Below are 23,938 nucleotides of genomic sequence, written 5' to 3'. Positions count from 1 at the left end.
GTTCAAAAATGGTCACTGACTGAATTTCTTGGGTTTTGAGTGCCCAAATCTTTACACATTTGGCCTGATTTTCAGAAGGCTGAGGAATTAATAGTCCAAAAGAGGACAACAGGTGTTTCAGGTGCTCAGCCCTTTTTTTTTTTTTTTGAGGGGGGCAGAATCACTGTGTCTCCAAACTGCTAATACTGAATATAAGGCATCCAAAATTAATATCCAGTTTTGAAACTGTAGGCTGCATCATGTGGCCTTGGACAAGGCAATATTGACACTTTCTTCTGTGCCTTCTCTGCAAAACCAGAGTAATAGACCTCAATTGGTGTTATGAAGATTAGTTAGTACTTACACAGTACACTGAAATTATAAAGGAACAATTATTACTGCTTTCTGCTAATGACAGAACCAATATTGTAAATATTTTCTAGTTATATTAATCCTAAAACTGCAAAATATACTGTACTAAAGAGTTTGTATTTATGCTCCTTTTTAGTTATCTTAATATCATTAATAAATTGATTAAAGCAAGATTCTCATATCACTGACCTGACCAGAGATGTAACCATTGCTGGAGTTTCTTTAGCATTAAAAAAGCTAGTTAGCATTTAACTAACACTTAAATCTCAGGGAAAAGGTCCAAAGACCATTCCATGATTTATAAATACCCACAAACAAAGGTACGTAAGGTCATACAGAGGACTGCAAAATTAAGTTTCTAGAATAGATTGAATCTGTCCGAAAAACAAACTGCTGCTTTAGCAGGGGAGGTGTTTACTTAGCCTTGTTTGCAGAAGCTTTTAAATAAATATTATTATTATTATTATTATTACTATTATTATTATTACTATTATGCTAAGTCAATCACAGTTGAAGTATCTATAAAGCATGTGTAATTAGTTTAGTTAAAGCAACAACTTCCTCCAATATTTTAAAGATTTTGGTAGATCAACCTTGCTCCCAGTTTCCCAATATAGTGCTTGATTTTTCCAGCACTCACAAAACTTTACTGGGTCCCCAGCTCACATAGCCCTTAACTTACTGGATTCCATTTTAAGTACCAACAATTCCTAGCCCCTATTTGCTTTGGAGCTCTGTAGGTAAAATTGCATTGGGATTTGTACTTCAGCAGGATTAAACGCATTCTAATTCATACTCTAATGGGTAAATTCAGTTTACACATTAAACATAACTATTCTTACCAGGACTACTGAATTTTTCTTAATGCAGTGTTGGTCACAGGTTTATTGACTTTACCAAACAATCTATCCACGGCAGATTTGGTGGCTTGGAAGGACTGGGATGCTTCAGTTAGAGTAGTCCATACAACAATGAGACTGAAGGAAATTTCACATAAGGATTGTTTTCACATGTATCACCCATTCTCACACTGAGCATGGTATTTCAGGTACAGGACAGTTATGAATTTTTAAAATGAAATACAACAAGAGTTATTCTCATCAATTTTAACTCATCATCTCCTCAGAGAGAAGCCATTGGAACTGACACAGCCCACCACCATGAATTCCCAAAACAGCTCCTCACATATGGTCCCGACTCTGGGGACCCAGGGAAGCAAAAGTGGCAAAAGACTTGGGTGGGGGGAGGGGTTTTACTAAGATAAAAATCAGGTTTAGTGTGTGGGTAGGTGGGGGGTCCTTCAGTGAGGGGAAGAGAAACTGAGTACGAGCAGAATTTCTATGCACCCATGTTTGGGTACTGAGGTGTGTGAATGAGCCTGGGCCTTCACTTAAAATTTCCTTCATTTGTATGGCAACTGGAACTGCACCTTAGCTCAAATTAAAGCCTGGAGTGTGGTAATATAGACCTAGACTACTGGGAATCTGAAATCAGCAGGCACAAGACCCAGCAGAGAAAGCTGGCAGTGGGAAGAGCGTCATGCCCCCCCTCTTGAAAAGTCAACAAGAGTTCTAGGATTAATCCTAGAGAGGGGAGGAGCTGGGGCCTCACAGAAGGGGTGCCAGATGAAGGGGCTCTCTAAAGGGTCAGCATCAAACACATTCCGAGAATGTGCTTGCTTTCTCTGAACCACACAAACATTTTAGTAGTAATCTGCTGCTTTAAAATCTGGTGACTGCTGCTGCATCTGTTAACTGAAATAAGAGAATGGACGTCTGTGCTGGAGTCACGGAGAGTGAAGCTAGCAAGGCTGGAAGGTTGGGGCCCTACCCAAGGTATGTGCTGGTTTTTGCCATTCCTGGCAGACCACCCAAGGAGTGTGGGTGTGCTGAACAGCCAGAGGTGATAAGCAGAAAAGAAGGTCTGTCACAAAGACTTCCACCTTATTGCTGCCTATCTTCAACTCTCTTCTGATAGCATACATGGTTTGGATTCCCTCCACTCCCTCACCCTCAGGCTTTACTTTTGCTAGGTAAATCCTCATGACAGCAGCAGAGAGAGGTTAAGGGACTGGAGAAGAGGAGGGGCAAGCCTTTTCAGTGTTATTCCACAGAGTAAGGTAACAAATGAATTTAACAACTTAAATTCGCTCTCTCAGTAAAGTACACATATGTCTTTCAGCTATATGATAGATATACATATGTTATGAAAAATATCCCATACCATGGCAACTTCCTTTAACAGTTAAGAAAAAGTTCCATCATTTGAGCATTGAGAAAAGTTGTTACAGCTGCAATTTATTGGGCTAAATTCCATGCTTAGTTACTAAAACTTCCAATTAACCCCACTGAAGATATGGGGCCACATTCAGCCTTGGTATAAGATGACTAAGTTCTACTGATTTTTCACAGAGTTCTACCCTCTTCAGACAGGGCTGTTTTTGTCCCATGAAATCAGTAGGGCTGCATATGTAAGACAGAATTTGGCACAGAGTGTGTGGTGTAGACGTATTTCAGTACCCCTTAGCATCATGGAGTCCATATCTATCAAGGCCTGAAAAATACATGAGTTGAGGAACTAGGGCCAAACAATCCCTCTCTGTGTCAAACTGCCACTTTGTCTCTCTATGATCAATACATTACACTCAGGTAGCTTCCACAGAGCCATTTGGTGGCTACTGTGTAGCATATATAGGAAGGGGGAAGACAAGTTCTCAAGGACTCCCAGTGGAGATATCCAAAGCCCCTTCTGCTACTTGAGTTAGTACAGCAAACCCGATTTTACAGATCCTGATTTAGCACACTTCAGAAACAATGGACGTCCACCAGCCCCCACCGCCCCACATTGTTCCTGAACTCTGCTTAACCAAGGTCTGCAAAATGCTAAATCCCCCTCACCCACCCAAAAGGTATGATGGGGACTTACTGCCATGGCCTGGAGGAGACCCCACCTCCGAAGCAGCCATGCGTTCCTCCCACCAGGGTTGGGGTGTGTACATGGGTAGAGGGCACTTGTGTACATGCCCTACTCCTGATGGTAGGAGCGTGTGGTGGCTCTGGCAGTGGTGGTGGCTCCTCCATGCACATTGAGGTTCTTGCTGGGCCCCCAGCTGCAGCCCAGCTTTTGCTGCCGCACATGGTGGGGCCCCTGCTTGTGTGCATGGCATGGCTTTGGATGCCATGTACAGAGGGGCCCCCACGCACATTGGAGACCCCCAGCTGCGGTGGGTTCTGGTGGCTCCTCCAGTGACAGTGGTTCCAGTGGCAGTGAGTAGCATGTAATGTTTTTGGGGGGCTTGTGGGGGAAGGGACTGGGGCTGGAGGAGCCTGGCGGGGCTGGGTGGGCAGTAAACCCTCTGATTTAACCGACACCCCTCTCCCCGTTAGTCCATTAAATTAAGGGCTTACTGTACAGAACCGTTGGATTTGGGGCCCAGAATAGAAGAGATCACAATAAATAATTTAATTCAAATAAAGTGTTTAAAAAGAAAAAGGTTACTTTAACGCATTGCATATGCTGCAACAGGGAAGCCGTGGCTACTCCACCCCTCCTTTTCGGAAGAAACATGTAAATGACAGGGATCAGAACTGTTTAATGAGGCATTGAAATGAATATTCAGTGCCTCATTAGCATAATGGCACCCAGTTGCACTTCAGAAGTGCAGCTTTCGAAATGCAAACTGGCCGTACAGATGCGGGCACTTGGCAATAAACCCCAGACTTCAATTATTTCCAATTTGTTTTGGGAATAAGGGAATTTCAACGTCTGGGGTTTATTTCGAAGCGCCTATGTCTACATGGCCAGTTTGTGTTTCGAAAGCAGCACTTTTGAAGAGCAACTGGCCGCCATTATGCTCATAAGGCACTGAATATTCATATCAGCACCTCATTAAACAGTTCTGATCCCTGTCATTTACATGCCCCTTCCGAAAGGGAGGGGTAGCATAGCCATGGCCTGAGCGCAAAAATCTATATACATGAATATGTATGAACCCTCAATAAAACCTAGAGCAGTTAATCTTTGCCATAAGTTTTTAAGTAATTGCTCTGTCAATAGCCCACATAAGAAAGCGACTTTCATAATTAATTGTATTCCCCCCCCAACACACACCACAAATGAATCAGTGCTAAAGACTCAGACTTGCATCCCTAATTTTAAATATCATTTGGAGACACACAAAGCAAGATAGTGATGCGTTTCCTTATTTTCTGTATTATTTGCCATCAAAATGCCTATTGAGAAGAAAAATAGTAAACAAATGATTAATGTTCAGTGGTCTTCATGCAGCTGTGTAATCAGTGACTGATTTCATTTCACAGCTTAATGCAGACATGCCTGCGCCTCTGAAAACTGCAATAATTGCCACAGGTATTAAGAAAAATTGCAGCCCTCACTTCCTCTGGGTAGGTTAAGGGTCAAGTAGAATGAAAAACGATTAGAGAGCCAGGCTAGAACAGAAGAAAAATGACTACTGAAAAAGTACAGTTTCTCTGCTCTCTATCAAGGTCAGACAGTGCTATACATTGACTATGTGTTAGAGCAGCGTCAGAGAACTTCCCAGCTCTCCTCAAAGAGTCCTTTTCTTTTAAGAGGAACTTCCTTCAATATCTCTCAATATTTCATTGGGCTGAAAATCTTCGATCTCAAAGACAAATACAAAGGAGACTGTATGAGAGAGAGACAATTCATAACTTTCACATATTCTCTCAAAAGTAGTGGCGCACAAGAAACCATCCATATACTTTGTTCCAATACTTTGGTAAAAAGACTCTGGGAACAAGAGCAGTACCTAGTGCTGTGGCAATAGTTAATATGGGACCAACACTCTTTGTTGCTGTCTTTGCCTAAGGAGTCAGCAATATGGTTTTGGAGGCTAGTGGACAGCCTTCTGCTTTGAGAGGTGTATGCCTGTGCATGTGCATGTGCATGTGAAATCCTGCTCAGTTTTCTACTTTTCTGTTTTTATGCTGGGAGACGGTAGAATGGGTCAGGGTGCTCTTTCACTCTCCTGCAGGACACCAGAGGGTTAGAATCCATGCACAACCACAGGGAGGAGCTGAGTCAAGGTGATGAGAATGGGTGTTGTCACCTCCTTCTACAAATGTGACAGACTGGGGAGCAGAAGTCAAATGCAGTGGAATGAATGAATATCAGGTATTGACCATTATACTACTACTGAGAGTTACTATCTGGGCCCTACCATGGTATAAGCACAATCATAAAAGCCATCAAATCATGTTATCAACCTACCTGGAGTGAAAATGCACGTAAAGCAGGAATAGGAATTAAGGCAGCCATAAAGAAGGCAGTAACATTGCTGATAGATGTAAGAGCAACACTTGCTCCTGTTCGCTTTAAACATTCACCTGTTCTGTCCTGAAAAACATATAACATATCATAAGAGTTAACTGAATTCAAGAGTATACAGCATTTGGTGTTTCATGGTCACAGCCTGCAAATGACCTTTGTGGCAGCAGCCAGAGATTATCCCTGTACATGTAACTTGATGACAATGACAATCTATTACAAGTCTGCATTCAAATAAAAGCACTCACTTAACACAACGTGGCACCAGAGCAGACTCCACATAAAGTACTAGCATTTGTTCGGGGGAAAAAGCAGGGCTTCAAAATTCAAAGAAAGAGTAATGAGATCAAATATTTCTCTTACTAATGCGATTGTGTTTCGTAACAATTCAGTCACTTTTGTTATTAAATATTTTTCAGACAAAATAAGCATGTGTTAAAGTCATGGTTAAAAACTATGTATAGCTGCATGTCTTGGGAAGCACGTAGCTATAAACTCAGGACCACATAAAGCTTCATAATTTGTTAAAAAAATGGAGAAAGGATTGTTTGCCAACCTACAGGGCTGTCTGCTGTTGGTTTAAAAGCATGTGGTGGCTAAAAGTAAAGGAGTCTGTGGTGCTTATGTGTGCTAAGCCAGAAGAAAAAAGAGCAAGTGGAAGACAGTTTGTATAAATTAAAACACAAACAAATGCATGCTATATTTTCCACAATATGTAATTCACATAATAAATGCCAAACTGAAAACCAACCCCAATTTAGAGAGAATGCTGTAAAAATTAGAGGATTTGGTGTTTCACAAAACTCATATGTTAATGATTATACAGTATTTTCAATTATCACTCCTTTATAAATAAAAAGGAATTATGGAACATGCATAATTCAGAACAAAAATCTCAACTCAACTTTTTCCTACAAAACAATTAAAATGAGTGTCTGGTTTTCAAATTTACTCCCTCCTGCTCCTTTATGCCTTAAAACCTTAAATGATGGATGAAAAAATATTTGGACATTTCGAGGTCACAATCCTGTATTCCTTTCACTCCCAAAACATACATTTACTTTAACTGATGTTAGGACTATGCAAAATAGGTTGGGTTGCTTCCTAAATTATTTCTTGCCTCATATTAAAATATTAAACCTCTAAGCTAAAATAAACTAATTTTTCCCCTCTCACCTACAAAAAGATCATTAAATCTAGTCACATGTTGTGTTTCTAAAGCTTTTCCCCAATTTCTATTTTACCATTACCTCAAAAGGAATTCTCTTATTCTGCCCCGTTTCACTGAATGCATGTGCCAAAAGGAAAACGTCATCTACTCCGACTCCAAGAGCAAGAAAAGGCAAAACCTGTGGGGAAAAAAAAAAATCACAGAAGCTGTTATATTAGACTTATATGAATATATGACCTATCATATAGCAATATATTAAACAGCTGATTAAACAATATTCCTGGCATACTATAAACACAAATCTAGGGGCATGAACGAAAAGCTAAAGGATAAAGTAAGGCTCCTTAAGCATGCAAAATTCCCACTGAAGACTACAACATTTGGGTAGACAAGGAATCCTGGATTAGATCAGAAGTGTATTTTGCTAGAACTTAGGCAGCCTGATACTTTTAGATTTAAGAGCAAAATAGCTGGTCTCCTATTCTTCACCCCAGCAGAGATCAGCACACTGGTGATCGTCTGTGCAAAGTACGGCCATGTCTACATGACCTGGAAGATCGACCTGCTCAGGGTGAATCTTCCGGGATTCAATTTCGCATGCCTGGTAGGGATGTGTGAAATCAACCCCTGTGCTCCTCGCTATCACAAAAAGTAAGGGAGGTTGAAAGGAGAAACTCTCCCATCAACCTTCCTCATGAGGACAGCCATGTAAGTCGATTGCAGATAAGTCAATTTTAGCTATGCAATTGCCATAGCTAGAACTGCATATCTGTAATTGACTTACCTGCCTAGTGTAGACCAAGCCTGAGTTGCAGGATTGGGGCCTCTCTCTTTAACACCCACTAGGAGCACTACTTTTGCAACATCTCACAGTGGGACATATGAAATGTCAGCTGCTGGAGAAAACAAGTACAGAACAAAACCCTATATTTCTATTTCATTTGTTCAAAGATTGACTCTGATGGAATTTGTTTACTAAGAGAGCACTTGTTATCTAACAGCAGACTAAATAGCTCTTTAATACCTGAGTTGTGGCAGCATTAAAGGAAATTCCAATCAATGAGCACAGGCCCAATCCTGCAGCCACTGAGAGTGCAACCAACAAGACTCCTGCCAGCCCCACGGCACCCTGGGACTTGGCACAATCCCACCGCAGCATAGTTAAACAGGCATAGGCAAGCTGAAAGCAGAACAGTGGGAAAATAAAAACAAAAGCAAAACATTAGAATGTGTCATATTCTAATGTTTCCCTCCCCAACCAAAAGCTTGCATACAAAATACATTTTTAAAGAGTACATACATTAGCGGTGTTACATAAACATACAGGTGATATTCATAGTCAACAATGCTCAAATTGCAAGCTTACAGTTTCATCCTAGGCATTATGAAAACGGTATACACCATAGGCTGGAGTCAATATTGCACATATATGTCAAAAGCAGTTAGGACACTAGAGACTACAAAACATACAAAATTACATTTATTTTTACCATTAATAAGTAGCCACTAGCAACTCTGATAACACTGACATCAGAAAATGATTTTAGGATGTCATCCAGAGTAGTTGTAGTAAAGGAAAGCACCTTCTGAGTAGAGTTTTGTGCAACGCTTTGATGAACAACCTGTGAACAGAAATTCAACAATAAGCATTACTAGATGAAGGGGATACTTTATGAGCCTTCTGAACTACACACTTGTAGTCAACTTTTGTATTAATCATTAACATTCAGGAAAGAGTTTGTTGATCCTACTTGAAATCACTGTCTTGCTGGGTAGATGGTTGCAGTCACAGTTCATTCAGAACAATTTTAAGTATTGAAATGTAAGAAGGCTCTCCTCCTTTTCTTTCTAACTACAATTGACTTGTTATATCAGTTCTGCCTCTAAACCAAAACAACAAATTCGTAAGGGCACTCCTCTCTTTTGTCATTGGCTGGCTACTTTAGGGAGGTCACAAGCAGCTCAGCAGAGGTCAATGCCTGGGAAACAAAGGCCAGATAATGTCACATGACCTCACCAATGGGACTGCAGCTGTGAGCAGATTCTACAGCTAGCTAATGTTTTCCAGACACCTTTTCCCAATAATCACACTGGCCAAGTGCTTTTAAATTCAGTCTAACACTTGCATCTTCAGCTCATTTTGAGTCTCAGCAAATCAGAAAAATGTTCTCAACAACAGGAACAAAAACCAAAGGGTACCTTTTCTGAGTGCTACTCAGATGTGAACTGACAAATAGTTGTTATATTAAAAAGAAGAAAGAAGTATTCTAAAATATCCAGTTGCAGTGAGTACAGTATTATTTTAGAACCAGGACACACCCACACAGCAAACATCTTCCTTATTGGACTACTGTAATCTATAGGCTTTGGCAGAATGATTTCCAGGTGATTTTGTATTTTACCTCAACATACATCCTCTGCCAGGCTTCCAGAATTGCAGCTGCCTTGTCTTCATTCCAGTTGATGTGTGAAACATATTCATAGCCCTTGAAGTGTTCATACATTTGCTTAGGAGTCATTAACTGAAACATGGTCTGTAAAGCCTGAGCACTGTAACAGAGGGAGGGAGTGGGAAGGAGGAAAAAATAAAACAAACATTTTCAGGAAGTGATTTTCATTGCACAGAATCTGAAATGAAAGCCTTAAAGCAACTTGCAAGAAACTTTTGTTTTTGGAAGGCACATTCAAACTGAATCAAAGTAATTATTCTATTTAGTTAGTGGTGTGACTAACTGTAGTCAAACTGTATTGATATATACGGTATTTAGGGTCAGATTCTGTTTCCATTGAAGACAATGGAAACTTTGCCATGAACTTCAGTAGAATCAGTTTCACGACTAAAGGTTGCAACCCTATCATCTGTAACAGACAAAGACAAAAAGTAAATTAATAGTCAGTTTACTATCTAACTTCTAATACGTGAACTAGGTATAGCACAGAAATAGCTGTTCCCACAAAGTAGCTAGTTACCAATTATTCTTCATCCAGAGGCTCTGGCATTTTTGCCTTCCTTAGGAAAAAATGCTGGTCAGAACTTCTGACAAGCGACAAGAATTACACACAGTGATTATTGTTCATCCGCAATTTTTTGGTCTCTCTTTCACATTATATCTAGCCCACATAGCCATTCAACAAAAGACCTTACACATTTCACTTTGGATTTGTTTTTGACTACTTTCTTTTTTTTTGTTTACCTTCTCAAAATATATTCAATTCAATTACTACTCAATGTAAAAACTTCAAAATCTTCATCAAAACTTTTAAACTTCTGCATCCATTCTAACTTCTTAATGATACTTACATTGTGTCTCATCATAAACACTCCTATTTCATTTTATGTTAATATATAACCTGCATCTTGAACTTCTATTATTCCACACATATGTAAAATCATATGGCTCACTGTTTCCCAAGACAGCCCTGTTTCTTCATAACATGTGCTGGTGTGCCAGGAATTCTTTCAAAATGCCTGCCAGATTCACAATTTTTATTCAAGATGTACTGCCATACAGAGCAGAATGCCCTAACCATTATCCTATGGGATATTCTGATGTGGGGCACCTCCAGTCTCCTGGAAAGGTGGCACCACCTTATTCAAAACCCTTCTCATTGGGACGGGGGGCTTATTCAAAGCCCTTGAACCTGTGGGTTCCCACATCCTGGCTGAGTATCCTAACCAAGGGATTAATGGCAGAGGCGGCAAGTTATATGAGCCCATGATGCCTGGGTTGCAGGAATATTCCTGGTCTGGTGGCCCTGCTCCAGCAAAGTTCAGGGCCAAGTCTCTCTCCCGGCTATGTCTGATGATATAAAAGGGCCCAGGAGCCTCCAGTGCCATCAGTGGCAGCGCAGCAAGGCTAGAGTAGTTTTTTGCCTGTGCTGCCAGCACATTCCTCCAGCCTCATCCTTCCTCTATCCCTTGAATATTTTTGTGTAGATTTAGGCAACCTCTGAGCATGACCACTGGATTGTGTACTGCATGCAAGTCTGGTGGATGTGTGGCTGAAGTCCAGGTTCATGGATTTCAAGCAGAGATAAACAATTCCCTGAAACCTGAACTTAGGCATCTAAAAGTTGGGCATTGCAACACTAAGCATCACAATATCTTAGCAGCAACGAAGGGTCCTGTGGCACCTTATAGACTAACAGAAAAGTTTACAGCATGAGCTTCTGAAGAAGTGAGTTAACTCACGAAAGCTCATGCTCTAAACTTTTCTGTTAGTCTACAAAGTGCCACAGCACCCTTCGTTGCTGCTACAGATCCAGACTAACACGGCTACCCCTCTGATACTTCACAATATCTTAGTGCCTTTGTTGCTCTGGGCCTAAGTCACCAGAAAAAAGCCCTTCCCTCTGAGGAATACATACCACTGTTGGGTCAGAAGGAGCCAGCAGTGAACACAATGTGCTTCTCCATTTTGCACAACTGTTTCACAACTCTAAAAATGCCACCATCATTTTTTATTTTGTAAACATCTGCAAGGTGCACAGACTATTAAATATTTTTTTTAAAAATGTGAGTAAGTATTAAAGTGCAAATTCAGGAAAGCAGTTGAACATGTGCCTTAGTCATCCTAATTCTAGACTGAATTTAAGTGCCTACTTAAAACACACGCTTAAAATCTGACCTTATTAAAGATATTCTTCTGAATCTGGAACTAAAATACACATTTACAGATTTTAGCAGGCAATTTTTTTAAACATTGCATGTATTTACCTTACTAGTTTCCCAGAACCATTCTTGACTGTTCCACCTACAATCAATTCCTCCTGCCAGTGCATGTACTTTTTTGACAGTCCATAACATCCACCACTCAAAACAAGGGCAACATCAAGAGGCTAAAATAAAATTATTGATAAGTCATCCAGCTGCGTGGCTTAGTAGACAAATAATATTTGACATCTACATCTAGCACACTGGAATAAAATAAATTAGTCAAATATAAAAACATACCTACCAAACAGAACATGATTAACATTCTAGCAAATGTTCAGCTGGAGTTAGACAAACTTCAAAGCTTAAACCATACTGTTTTTGTTTGTTTGGTTTATTTATAGTTACACTGTATAAAATATAGATCGAATATATATTTATATGACAGGAAGTTACCACTTATACATCTTAATACTTATTCCATTAATGTGCTGAAACACAATATTGACAGTTCTCTGAACAGCCATATTTGACTTCACTGTTCATATTTGCAACACAATGCAATAAGTGCTCACGGAGACACTTTTCCATATATTGATTTCAGAAACTCTAGCTTCTAGAGGATGAAAACTTAGCTGAATGTGTATTTCAAGATGATGGCAGGATGGAAAACGTACTACTAGAGACAATACTGTTTTCAAATATATTAAATATAAAAAAGGCCTAACATATCTTCATGGAGGAAGCACAGGGCTACAGTGCTTTCAAAAAATGGCTGATTTACAAGGAGACATACATCTCCACTGCAGATTGGGTTCCTAGTAAAACATGAAAACAAAATCTGTTTCTAATATCAGACCAAGCACAACTACTACAACATCCACTCCTTGCTAACACTTTGATATAATTCATTTTCTCTGTCCACATTGGGAAGTTATTTGGAATATGTATCCTGAATATGCAAATTCAAAATAGCATTAGGGATATGATTTGGCATACAAATGTGTGGTCTGATTCTGAAGTTTCTTATTCAGGCAAAACTCCCAGTGAAATCACGGAAATGACCTGGATTGGACACTTGACTTCCATTAACTTCAATGAGGTGGGAAAGATCTTTCAAACACACTCAATTCCAAGCAAGACTTTCAACAAGCAAACCTCATGTTTATTACGATTTTTTTTCTTTTCACGAGTTTTTGCCTGTTAATGTGTTTGTGTGATGAGGCAGTGGGTTGTGAAAGGATACAAATCCAAACAACATTAAGGACAGACTTGAGCCAAGCCTTGCACAGGTATTCCACTAGATTCTACTGGATGAAAACATAAGGTCCTTCCTCCTGTATCCTTCTACAGAGGAACCCAGGGCTAATCAGAATTCTTACATACCAAAAGTTCTACTTGTATGCTGCTTTTACAGTTATATACTCCCACTGAATTCAGTTTGGTTACTTTTGATTTACAGTGCAACTAAAAGTATAATCAGTCTCAATGAGCACACAACTCTAGCACCACCAGAGCTGTTACAGTGGATTGGAGGGAGCAGGTGAGGGTGAGGCCAAGGACCTGCTAACCCTCAGCAAAGGTCAGCAAAACTGTTCCGGCATGGTACACGATGCCAGCATGCAGCAACAGCTGTGCTCTCCCTGAACTTCAGGAGTCATGGTGCCTGCCTGAGGGCACAAAGACTACTGGTGTTCCAGATGGGATAGCGTGTCACTGTCAGGCCCTTGGCTGAAGAGCTATACTATGATTCTGAGCACATGGGTCACAGCATTGCCTCAGAGACTGAAGAAAATTAGCCATTACTGGTTAAGTCCATACAACAGAAACTGAGTAAAAAATACTGCTGGGAAGTATGAGACTTGTGTTGCTTTTAAAAATTGCATCCCTTTCCCTCCCCTCCCCGCATACACCCACTTCCCTGATATAGTCCACAGACGATAAGCAAGCTTACTTTGGTTGAATTTTTGTTGGGGGCTGTGACTGGACAATCAGGATCAGTAGGATTCAAACACGGCCGATCCATATAACCATGGCCAACCTCTGCTTTACTCAGCATCTCCTCCCAACTCTCCACTTGATAGTTTATTTTTTTTAACTCTTCCAAAAATTCTAAAGGGTCAAAGTTTATCCACTGCAAAGGAGGTTTCCCTCTGTAAAAGAAATTGGGGACAGAAGGATGGAAAATACATTGAACAAAAACCTTTTTTTTTTCCAGCTGTATTTGTATAAAGGCTAATAGGCTACTTCAGCTATTTTGAGCTGTAATCCATTTTTTGAAACTATGTTGTCAAACAAAATGTATCTTTTAGTTAGATTTATCTTTATTCTTCTTGTAATCCTGACACAGCCTTGTGTAAAAGCCCTATAGGTAAAGATCACCTTAGCTTTTTCTAATAAAGGGAATATTTAAATGTTAATTAAATATGCTCACATAGCAACACACTCCCTTTCGAAAGGCTGCCAACTGCTGCTTCAAAGCAATAACACCAAAAGGGGAGGGAGGGAGGAGGACCGAGAGGGGAAAGACTTTCACACAGTGTCAGATTACCACTCATTTAGTCTAATAAATATTCTTCAGATTTAATCAATGAAAAAATATCTGAGCTTTATTACCTCTAGAAGTGCTGTGTTCCTTCCAATTCCCTGATGGCTTGGCAATCAACAAGCCAAGTCCCTGTTGCCCCCACCATCACCACTATCCCTGCTACGTGTTCTCCTCCCCCCACTCCCACCCCGCTTTTGAGTTTGTGATGTTGATAGACCAGAAAGGCTTTTGGCTGCCTTATTTTGTGGTTCAAACCACACTGTATCTGCTTAACCAGGCTTAAGTCATTATTCCAAATCTCCCAACCAGAAAACACAGAACCCCTTATTTCCCCATCTAAGAGTGTAAACTAAAGGTTAGGAGATGGCCATTGCAAATTGCTTTACAGACACATGCAAACCAGGGCAGAAACAATAACCCAAATGCTAACTCTTGCATAATTAACCAAAAATGTCTGCATGGATTAACAATTAACTTTTTGAAGGATACAATATCACCCTAGAATGCCGTGGAAACCTTCCCATAAAAGATACAATTTTTGGTTTCTTTAATGATCTAATAAACAAAGGATTAGCTTTTCACTCCTTATGAAGACTTGAGATTTTCCTCAAGACAATTATCCAAGCACATTTATACACAGCTAAACTGAATTTTCAGGCTTGTGTGGTTTTCAAGGACAAAAAACAAAGTTTATTTCCAAAACAGCAAACAATTTTAAAAGGTATTAAAATGGAGAATCTGCATTTTCTTTCACATGTTAACGCAATGATAGAAATTAATGAAGATTAATTTGATGCCAACAATTCAGCTTCTGATGGAAAAATTATTTTTTGTTTCAGCCAACATCAGAATAAACAATGGGAATGAAATGTGAAAACATGGACAGTTTTATGATTAAAAAAAAATCACAGACTAGAAAACAGAACAAAACAGTTCACTTACAATAGATAGGCAGTCCCTGACTGCAACTTTGCTCCCTCCCAGAAGCAGTCCAAAGGCGTGATGATTAAACAAGGATAAAGATATTCTATAATCTGTCAAAGTAAGAAAGGAAAAAAACCATACATTTAGGGTAGAACATATGGAAGTGCATGAGTGGTAGCTGAAATGTGGAGAAGGAAAATGTGTATAAATCAACTCATGATATATCTACCTGGTCCATGTACCCTGCTTCTGTGATAAGTTCTCCTGATTTAAAACATAAATGTTCCAATTTCCATTGTCTATAAAAAAATATAAAGAACAATTTTTTTCCACAATAAAAAAATACATTATATAAAACACAGCACCCATACAAAATTACAATCTGTGTATGTTGATACTTCTAGGTAGCTTCAGTACTGAGAAAGGGAGGTCTCGTTTGGAATTGGTATTCTATGCCTTACAGTACAAAGGCCTTTCTAGCTACATCCATCCCAGGAGACTGCGTGTTAGACATGGCAAGTAGTGTGTTTAAAACTCATTAACAACCAGCGGGCTACTCTCAGAGTAATATGTTATTCAACGTGAACAAAGGTGGCCGAATCTGGATCTAAGGATGCAGAACTACTGGTCAATGTAACTAAAGAGGGAGCAGGCAGGAGGGACAGAATTAGGTTCAGGAATCAGGAATGATCTTAGCCCTAACTCTTCAGTACCAGAGAGAGGGAGGAGTTAGGAATCCTAACTCCCCATGCGGCTGTACTACAACTGCCATCATCTCAGCTGCTGGTACTTAGGGAAGTGCAACAACTATCCTGGAGATACTCCCCTGGAATATGTCTAGACTGAATGTCTAGCTCAAGATAACTTTCACAATTTGCATAAATTATTTTGAGTTACTGTCCTTCAAGCTTGGTGCTGACCAAACGGCACGAAAGTTCAAAATAAGGGCCTATTTCAAGGTTTCTGCTTCCCCTCTCACAACAAGGGGTAGTAGAAACAGAATACCGCACTCAAAATAGCTGTGCTTTTTTGAGCATGGAGATATATTTGTATACTGAAATAGCAACCACAGTCTCGACATAGTCCTGGAAACAAGTGGGCAGGAAAGGACGGGGTCCATATTAGCCACCTGCTCTAATACACAAGACTGTACCAGATTACTTCCTCAGCCAAGAATATAACATTGGCAGGAACTGAGCCTTGTCGAGATACATAACTATATGTCTAGCCCAGAGTTGGCAGTTGATACTTATTTTTAAAAATCACCGTATTACTAGACACACTTAATCCTATTACTGTGCTTAATTTTATTTTTTAGATAAATCATTTAATCAATGACACATTAAGCACTGTACACCTAATGAGAAACCTAAGTTTGGTATCTTCCTGTCAACTCCAAATAGTCAGGACTAAATTTCCCATCTATCGTTATAGCTCCTGTTCCAAAACTCTTGGAATGTCACCTCCAAGTGTCCACAGTCATTACCAGTTTCCTTCAGGTGTGGAGGGCCTCTTACTGCTCTGAATCCCACCAATGAGGTGCTAGTATCACATGCAGATTCTGTTCTGCAGAGCCACCATTACTTTACCAGTCAATACACCTGATGCTGGGGAACTTCTTGTGTTAGTAAGGGTTTCAGGACCAGATCCAATGTCTCTTATCTTTGCTTCATTTATCGAGATCCAATCATTCTCTGTTATCATAGAACTCTTTCAAAGAGCTAAGTCTTGACAATCAAATGCAAATCAAAATGGAGTGCCAATAGATGGTGTTCTGAATCGCCAGACTTTCAAAAATCAATGTAAAACAGAGAATAAGTGTGTAACTTCTACATGTGAATTGCCACAGAAGATCAGAAATACCTTTGGTTCTCCACCTTACCTGTTGTACATATAAATGTGTACCCTGCTGGCTTGAAGTGCAGAGTCAAGGTGCTGTCTGAGTGCTTCTGTTGTTAATACATTAGCACCATCTTCTTGTGGTGTCTGAATCATGAGCTGGGGATTAAACATGGCCTCTTCTCCAATCTTCTGGCGCGTGTAATTTAACTCCCGACTCACTCGTCCACCAACTGACAGACAAATATTTACAGCTTTGTATTAGCCAATAATTTACTCTAATTTGACGTTATGAGAGCTCACAGGTCACCAAAAAACTTTGCCACAAGTATGGAATATGTGGTAGTCAGTTTTGAGCTGAACTAATTTTAAAGCCAATATTAAATTCATTTGGCCAATGAATGTATACTAAAATACTCACATGCAAATTAGATGGTGTTGGACACACAATTTCTCTACATTATAATCAGTATTCCAAAAGAAAAATTTACAAAAAAAAACTGAAAAAAATTTTCCTTGAAGACCTGACCAAATATTTCTATGCCACAATTTCTTACACTTCTATAAACAAGTCTGCTCCAATAGCACATTTCAAGATAAAAGGCTTCAATTAATACTCTTCTAAATGATTTGACAATGGACGAAAGCAAAACATTTCTCTTCAGTAAAGAAGGAAGGAAGGAGTACATGAGCATACGTAGTTCTTTGCGTTTAGGAAAAATGTAAAAATATTGCTAAGGAAAGGTCACATAATGAAGTGCATTTTGAGGGCATTAGAAATAATCATCTAAATTTAAGCACTCCACCCTAGTGGTCTAATAGCCTCACAATGTGCTGCCATGCAGGATGAATTTGACGACAAAGTTTAGTCAAGTCCACAGTGGTTGCACAGCCTACTCCATGTCAAAAGAGAGTAAGAGAAAGGTGGGAGGCAGCATAACACCGATGGGCTCTAATGGCAGCCAAATTCAGTCTTCCTTGACACAGGTTTCAGAGGTAGCCATGGAAGTCTGTTTCACTGAAAGGAAAACAAGAAATCCAGTGGAACCTTAAAGACTAACGCTACGTCTACACAAGAGGCTTCTCCTGGCAAAACCAGGCTTTTGTTGGGAAAAAAGACAATGTCTATATGCAAAATGTGATTTCTCAACACTTTGTTGACAATACATGGCACATCCACCAGTGGTATTATACCTCCCCCCGTTGAAGTATAACGCCTCTCTTGATAGTATTCTGTCAAGAAAATAGCTGTATAGATGCTCTGGGGCTCCTTTTGTTGACAGGGGAGGGGAGACCACACACAGCCACTCCTCCTGCACCCTCAAGCAAGATGTGGGTGAAGGTGAAAAGGCTCCACCAGGGCTATGTGAGGACCCAGGATGCATGGTGGAGGTCGGGACAAGTACAGTCACCTGTCCCTATTATGAACGTGCTCAACCACCTCCTTGAGGGCAACGACAGCACACCCAACTATGTGACGGACAACACTGGGGAGGAGGCCCCTCATTGATGCAGCCAGTGGGAGAGAAGCCAGGAACCCTGCAGAAGCCAGCCCAGGACCTGCCCTCTGACCCTGAGACCAGCCAGGCGATGCTTATCATAGCTCTGGACTTGGGCCCCTCCAGTGCCACAAAATCAGCACTGGTGTCTCTGGACCTCTTCATGGTACCCTCTGGTGAGTACCCCCTGGGCTGGGGGTGGAGCAGGTGGGGCATGTCATGTGGTTTGCCAGGACGGATCAGGTGGGAACCTATGCCACAGGGCCAGGATGTGCACCCATGTACACGGCAGTGTGTCCCACCTGGACCCAGCAGGCTGCCCCCAGGCATAGCTCTCCATCCGCTGCAAGCCTCACAGGGGGCTGTAAGGGCCCCAGAACCGTGAGGGAGAGGGAACCAGCCTGCCTCTGCAATGTCTGGGAGCAGGACAGCCACATGGGCTATGGCCCAACCCCAGAGACACCTGTGGGGAGTGCAGCTCTCGGCTCGCGGGTACACACACAGGTAACATGCAGCACCCACCACTGTGGGCAGTGCTGCAAGCTGCATCCTTGTGCAGGGGAGGCCCTGGCTGCACCCACTACCCATGCAGGGTCCCCTCAATGAAGGGGAAGGGTGCTGCGGTCAGACTGGTCCCTGTGACACCACAGGGTCCCCATGTGGTACAGCTCATCATGCAGGGGGCACGTGCACGTGCATCTGGGACAGCTCTGTCTCACAGCCTGGGAGTGAGGGCTGATGCTTGTGGGCAGTGGAGGCATGCTGGAAGGAGGACTCATTGTCTCTCCCTCTCCCCTGATAGCTGCACCATCCGAGGGCCAGCTCAGCTCCCCCTGTGCAGCCAACAAGCCCCAGGAAGGAACTGGAGCTGGGGAAGCTGGAGGGGCACCCCTGCAGGACAGCAGTCCCCCACTAGCAGAGTGTGTCTGCAGCCAGAGGGTACATCGCCACCTGGGGGACCAGAGCCTCCATGCCTACACAGCTGCTCTCTGGTGGCAAAATGAAATTGCAGAGCAGAGACTGTGGCAGGAAGAGGAGTGGCAGCTGGATCAAGCAGGGACCTCAGAACAGTGGCTGACCTGCTGGACCTCATGGAGCCCTGGCTGGCCCTGACTGCCATACCCACGGCCCCTGCCACTCCCCCTCCCACCCCAGTCCCGACGCCATACCCTCCTCCAGGCCCTGCTGTGGGCAATGGACATGGCCAGCACCCATGTCCCCCCTAATCTCTAATCCCCCCCTCCCCAGCTTGTGATCCCAGGCCTGAGGGTGACTCTGGGAGGAGAAGATCTTGCAGCCAATGTGGCTTGCGTCCCCCTACCCCTGCTGTATAATAAGGCTCTCCTCTCACTTGAACTACCCCATCCCAGTGGAGATGCCCCCACAGTTGAGATGCCCCCTCCCAATTCAGAGGCCCCATGTCCCAAGGCCCCCCTGCTTTATATAGTCAAGAATGGTGCTCTCTGTAAATAGTACTGTCAGAAATGTTTACTTTTTAACAAGTTCTACTTTGTCATGTAAAAGTTTATTTTTAAGCACCATCCCCACATCTGTCCTTGTTGGGTGGGGGGCATCATGGTGTTGAGGGACGGGAGGGGTGGTAGTGGGGAGTGGTAAGGGGTGCAGACCTGGGGTGCCCCCTGGAGAAGCGTCATTGGGGGCCATGAGCAAAGGTCTTCGGCAGGGCCTCCCAGATGTGCACCCCATTCCCATGTACTTGTTGGCTGGGGGCTGCGCCTGGCTGTTTGTAAGGGCCTCTGTCATCCACCACCCACCCCTGGCAGAAGTCACCCCCACCTCTGCTCCACCAGTTTGTGGAAGGCAAAATAGGTGGCCATGACCTAGGGGACATTCCGCTCCCCAACATCCAGCCAGGTTAAGGAGGCAACAGAACATCCCCTTCAAGTGGCTGAACGTGCACTCCACTGGGTTCCTTGCCTGGGTGAGGTGAGCCTTGAATAGGTCCTGTATAAGGTCCAAGTATAGCACCTCATCAGTCATGGCAGGAGTGGGTAGGCTACACCCCCTATCAGGCACCAAAGCATCTGCATGTCCCCGACAGCCAGCTCCTGGTGGGGAACGCAGATACCTGCCTCCATCCTCCTAAGCAGGCTGGAGTTCTGGAACACCCTGGCAGTGTGGGTCCAGCCCGACCACCCAACGCAGACATCGACCATGGAGTGACAGCCCTTCCTATTGATGAAGCGTGCAGTGCAGTGTGTAGCCGGGGCCCGAATATGGCTGGGGATGTGGGTCCCATCCAGAACTCCAAAACACTGGAAAAGCCGAGGGCATCAAAGCCAGCCACAAGGGTGTCCACGTCAGTGAAGTGGATGAGCCTCCGGAGCAGGATCTCTTCGGTGACCCACACCATCTGTGGGCTTCCTGTCAGGGTCATCCCTCCAGATGCAGTGGAACACACTGATCAAGACTGGAGGCGGGGCAGCTGGTCCTCAGTCCAGGGTGAGCCCAGGGGCTGCTCAGGCATGGAAGCAGTCTGGTAAGAACTGCTTCTCACACAAATGGCTAGGGAATTCTGCACTAGCTTTGCTCTCCCTCCAGGATGTAGGCAAGCCTCAGCATGGGCAAGGAGTGTGGGGGAGGGGGGAGGAGGCGCTTTAAAGGGAGTGTGGAGCCAGCAGTCCTGGAACGGCTTTCCTTCCAAAAGGGTCTCATTTCTGGGGTTTTGGGACTGCTTGAGTTTTTTATATTAAATGAAACAAAATTAAATGCAAACACAAATCAAACTGTGTAAAACAAATCAATATATTTGTCTAGACTGACAAACTATTTATCACACCCATCCATTTGTGAAAGGTAATGTATTGCATTTACAGCAGTTGTTAATAAAATCTCACTGCTTTCTGGATTAAGTTAGTGATCATTCTCACTTCTGTCTCCACAGGACAATGCTCTGTGTTACTCTATCAAACTTTGACTCAGCTTTCAGAGGTGCCAGTGACATACTTTTTGTGTGTGATAATCTATAGTTCTTACAACAAAAGTCAGTCTCTGCACTCTTTTCTAGACTTTTTTTTTGATGAAACCCTTCAGGACTGAAATTGCCTCTTCTTTATATTACTATGGCATCCAGCACGATACCCCAATCTAATGAAGGCCTCTGGGTACTACCAAAGCATAACTATTTATTATTACTACTACATGCTCTGCCATTCCACTCTTGTATCACTACAGCATTTTCCTTTTGGAATCACTGGAATTTAACTTTGTTTTAGCCAACATCTCAAACCCAGTGCAAGACAGAAGACATTCCCCATCTCTGCTGAAAGTGACCAACTGTTTACTATCAACAGAAATTATTGCTTCTTAATGGAGGTGCTGTCAAACTATATTAACTTCACTGAAGCAGCCAGATTTAGCTAATCAGAATTACATCATACCAGACAGCTGAGGAAAGAAGCCATTTTTGCTTTTACATTCAATATAGGAATAACAAAAAAGTTAAAGAAAACAGGCATATTCATGAGGGTGTTGAAAATGGGACATGCAGCAGCATTTTTGTTAAACAGGCATTACACTATTTATTCATCTTCTCCTAGTTTGACTTATCTCAATAGAGTTAAATGACTTATCAGACTAAATTTAAGAGATTTTAAATGCTGCAAGACATATAGAAACATAGATTAGATTAGAAAGGAACAATATGACTAATCACCAAATGTGATAATATATGTATAGATTGGAAGCAAATAGTTACATTAATGACCTTTCAATATGTCCACTGAGGAAAAAAAGAAGCACTTTATCAATTATTTGCATTTATTCATTTTTAAGGATTAAAGACTCCATAATTAGCTGAGAAATCAACTTTACAACAGCTTCAGCATCATGTGCTCTGCCCTTGTCTTACAACTATCCACAGCTATTACCAAAACAACTCTCGGCAGGCACCATTTTTAAAAAAAAAAAAAAAGTCACTAAACTCACCTTACAGCTATCAGACTTACTATTTACTAAAGCTATGCTAATATCTCCCAGAACATGAACTCTTGTGTGTCATTCCTTACACATCCTAAACACATAAACATATATTGTAGGTGTTACAAAATTCCTTCTAAATAAGAGGCATTGTAGAAACCCCAGTTTGCCATCAAAATGGTGGTCTTTTATTGTCTGTATCTTTTTGACTTTGATGCAATGCCTTTTTAAGTTGGAAACAAGAATATTTTTTAACCAAACCTCTACTGATTTAAAGTCTTATGTTCCTTAAATATGTCAATGGCATACCATAACAATACATCTCAGTTTATTTGCTGAATTCAGAAACATCTTAAAAGTGTAAGAAAACAAAGAAAATTCCAGTCTGATGTTTTGATCCTCAAAGGTCACTCCTGGGCCGTGGCTACACTATATTTTTTGGGGGGAAGAAGAGTGCTCTCGAAATTGGGGCACCCTTTCGAAGGAACCCCAGTTACATGGCTATTTTTAGTTTGAAATCAGCACTTTTAATGGGCTGAGTGGCTGCCATTATGCAAATAAGGTGCTGGATATTCACTTCAGCACTTCATTTGCATTTTGAATGGCCATAATTTACATGCCACTTCTGAAAGGGAGAAGTAATGTAGCTCCGGCCTTGTGGTTTTTGATATTTGAGCCATCTGGGCTACGTCTACACGTGAAGCCTACATTGAAGTAGCCTATTTCGATGTGGCGACATCGAAATAGGCTATTTCGATGAATAACGTCTACATGTCCTCCAGGGCGTTGTACAGCACCACATCGAAATAGGCGCTGCGAGGGAACGTCTACACACCAAAGTAGCACACATCGAAATAAGGATGCCAGGCACAGCTGCAGACAGTGTCACAGGGCAGACTCAACAGCAAGCCGCTCCCTTAAAGGGTCCCTCCCAGACACAGTTGCACTAAACAACACAAGATCCACAGAGCTGACAACTGGTTGCAGACCCTGTGCATGCAGCATGGATCCCCAGCTGCAGCAGCAGCAGCCAGAAGCCCTGGGCTAAGGGCTGCTGCACACGGTGACCATAGAGCCCCACAGGGGCTGGAGAGAGAGCGTCTCTCAACCCCTCAGCTGATGGCCACCATGGTGGACTCCGCTATTTCGATGTTGCGGGACGCGCAACGACTACACGGTCCCTACTTCGACGTTCAACTTCTAAGTAGGGCGCTATTCCCATCCCCTCATGGGGTTAGCTGCTTCGACGTCTCGCCGCCTAACGTCGATGTTAACATCGAAATAGAGCCCAACACGTGTAGCCATGACGGGCGCTATTTCGAAGTTAGTGCCATTACTTCGAAGTAGCGTGCACGTGTAGACACGGCTCTGATGGCATGCTCATCCTGAATTACATGATTCCTCATAATTTAGTATTTGTGTAGCTAATTTGGTAGCATTATCTCCAGGCTAGAAGACAGATTTAAATTACAAATCGGTATTTTGGTTCATAGCCAAATGATACAATATTACAATATATGTATTACTTTCTTAGATGGGCCTGCCATCAGGTACTGGGCGGCTGTGTGGAAATACGACACCACCACTCTTTTCCAAAATCCAGGATAACTTTACAGTTATCTTTCGCCTGTTAATAAACACTTTTTAATGCTCAAGAATATGTGTGAAGGGTAGTGCTGAGTGTAGTCTGACTGCTGTATTTGCAC

The 23,938-nt window shown here is 42.1% G+C and overlaps 1 protein-coding gene across 3 annotated transcripts in view; it reads right to left on the bottom strand.

Moving 5' to 3' along the window:
* The window catches only part of PTCH1 (patched 1), a 90,463-nt gene that overhangs the window by 36,195 nt on the left and 30,330 nt on the right, over positions 1-23,938 (bottom strand). For 2 of the 3 annotated variants that reach the window (XM_074995122.1, XM_074995124.1), the window contains 10 exons: positions 16,838-17,027; positions 15,185-15,254; positions 14,974-15,065; positions 13,438-13,636; positions 11,547-11,668; positions 9,232-9,379; positions 8,320-8,451; positions 7,854-8,009; positions 6,909-7,007; positions 5,602-5,727 (listed from right to left, as the gene is read on the bottom strand). In XM_074995122.1, coding sequence (XP_074851223.1) covers positions 5,602-5,727; positions 6,909-7,007; positions 7,854-8,009; positions 8,320-8,451; positions 9,232-9,379; positions 11,547-11,668; positions 13,438-13,636; positions 14,974-15,065; positions 15,185-15,254; positions 16,838-17,027 — 1,334 coding nt within the window. The remainder of the gene's footprint in view (positions 1-5,601; positions 5,728-6,908; positions 7,008-7,853; positions 8,010-8,319; positions 8,452-9,231; positions 9,380-11,546; positions 11,669-13,437; positions 13,637-14,973; positions 15,066-15,184; positions 15,255-16,837; positions 17,028-23,938) is intronic. The other variant, XM_074995123.1, reaches the window with a different exon arrangement.

Source organism: Carettochelys insculpta, chromosome 5 (genome assembly GCF_033958435.1).
Source record: "Carettochelys insculpta isolate YL-2023 chromosome 5, ASM3395843v1, whole genome shotgun sequence".
Taxonomy (NCBI): domain Eukaryota; kingdom Metazoa; phylum Chordata; order Testudines; family Carettochelyidae; genus Carettochelys; species Carettochelys insculpta.
Note: the sequence above shows the minus strand (reverse complement) of the source record. Positions and strands in the feature narration are given on the sequence as shown.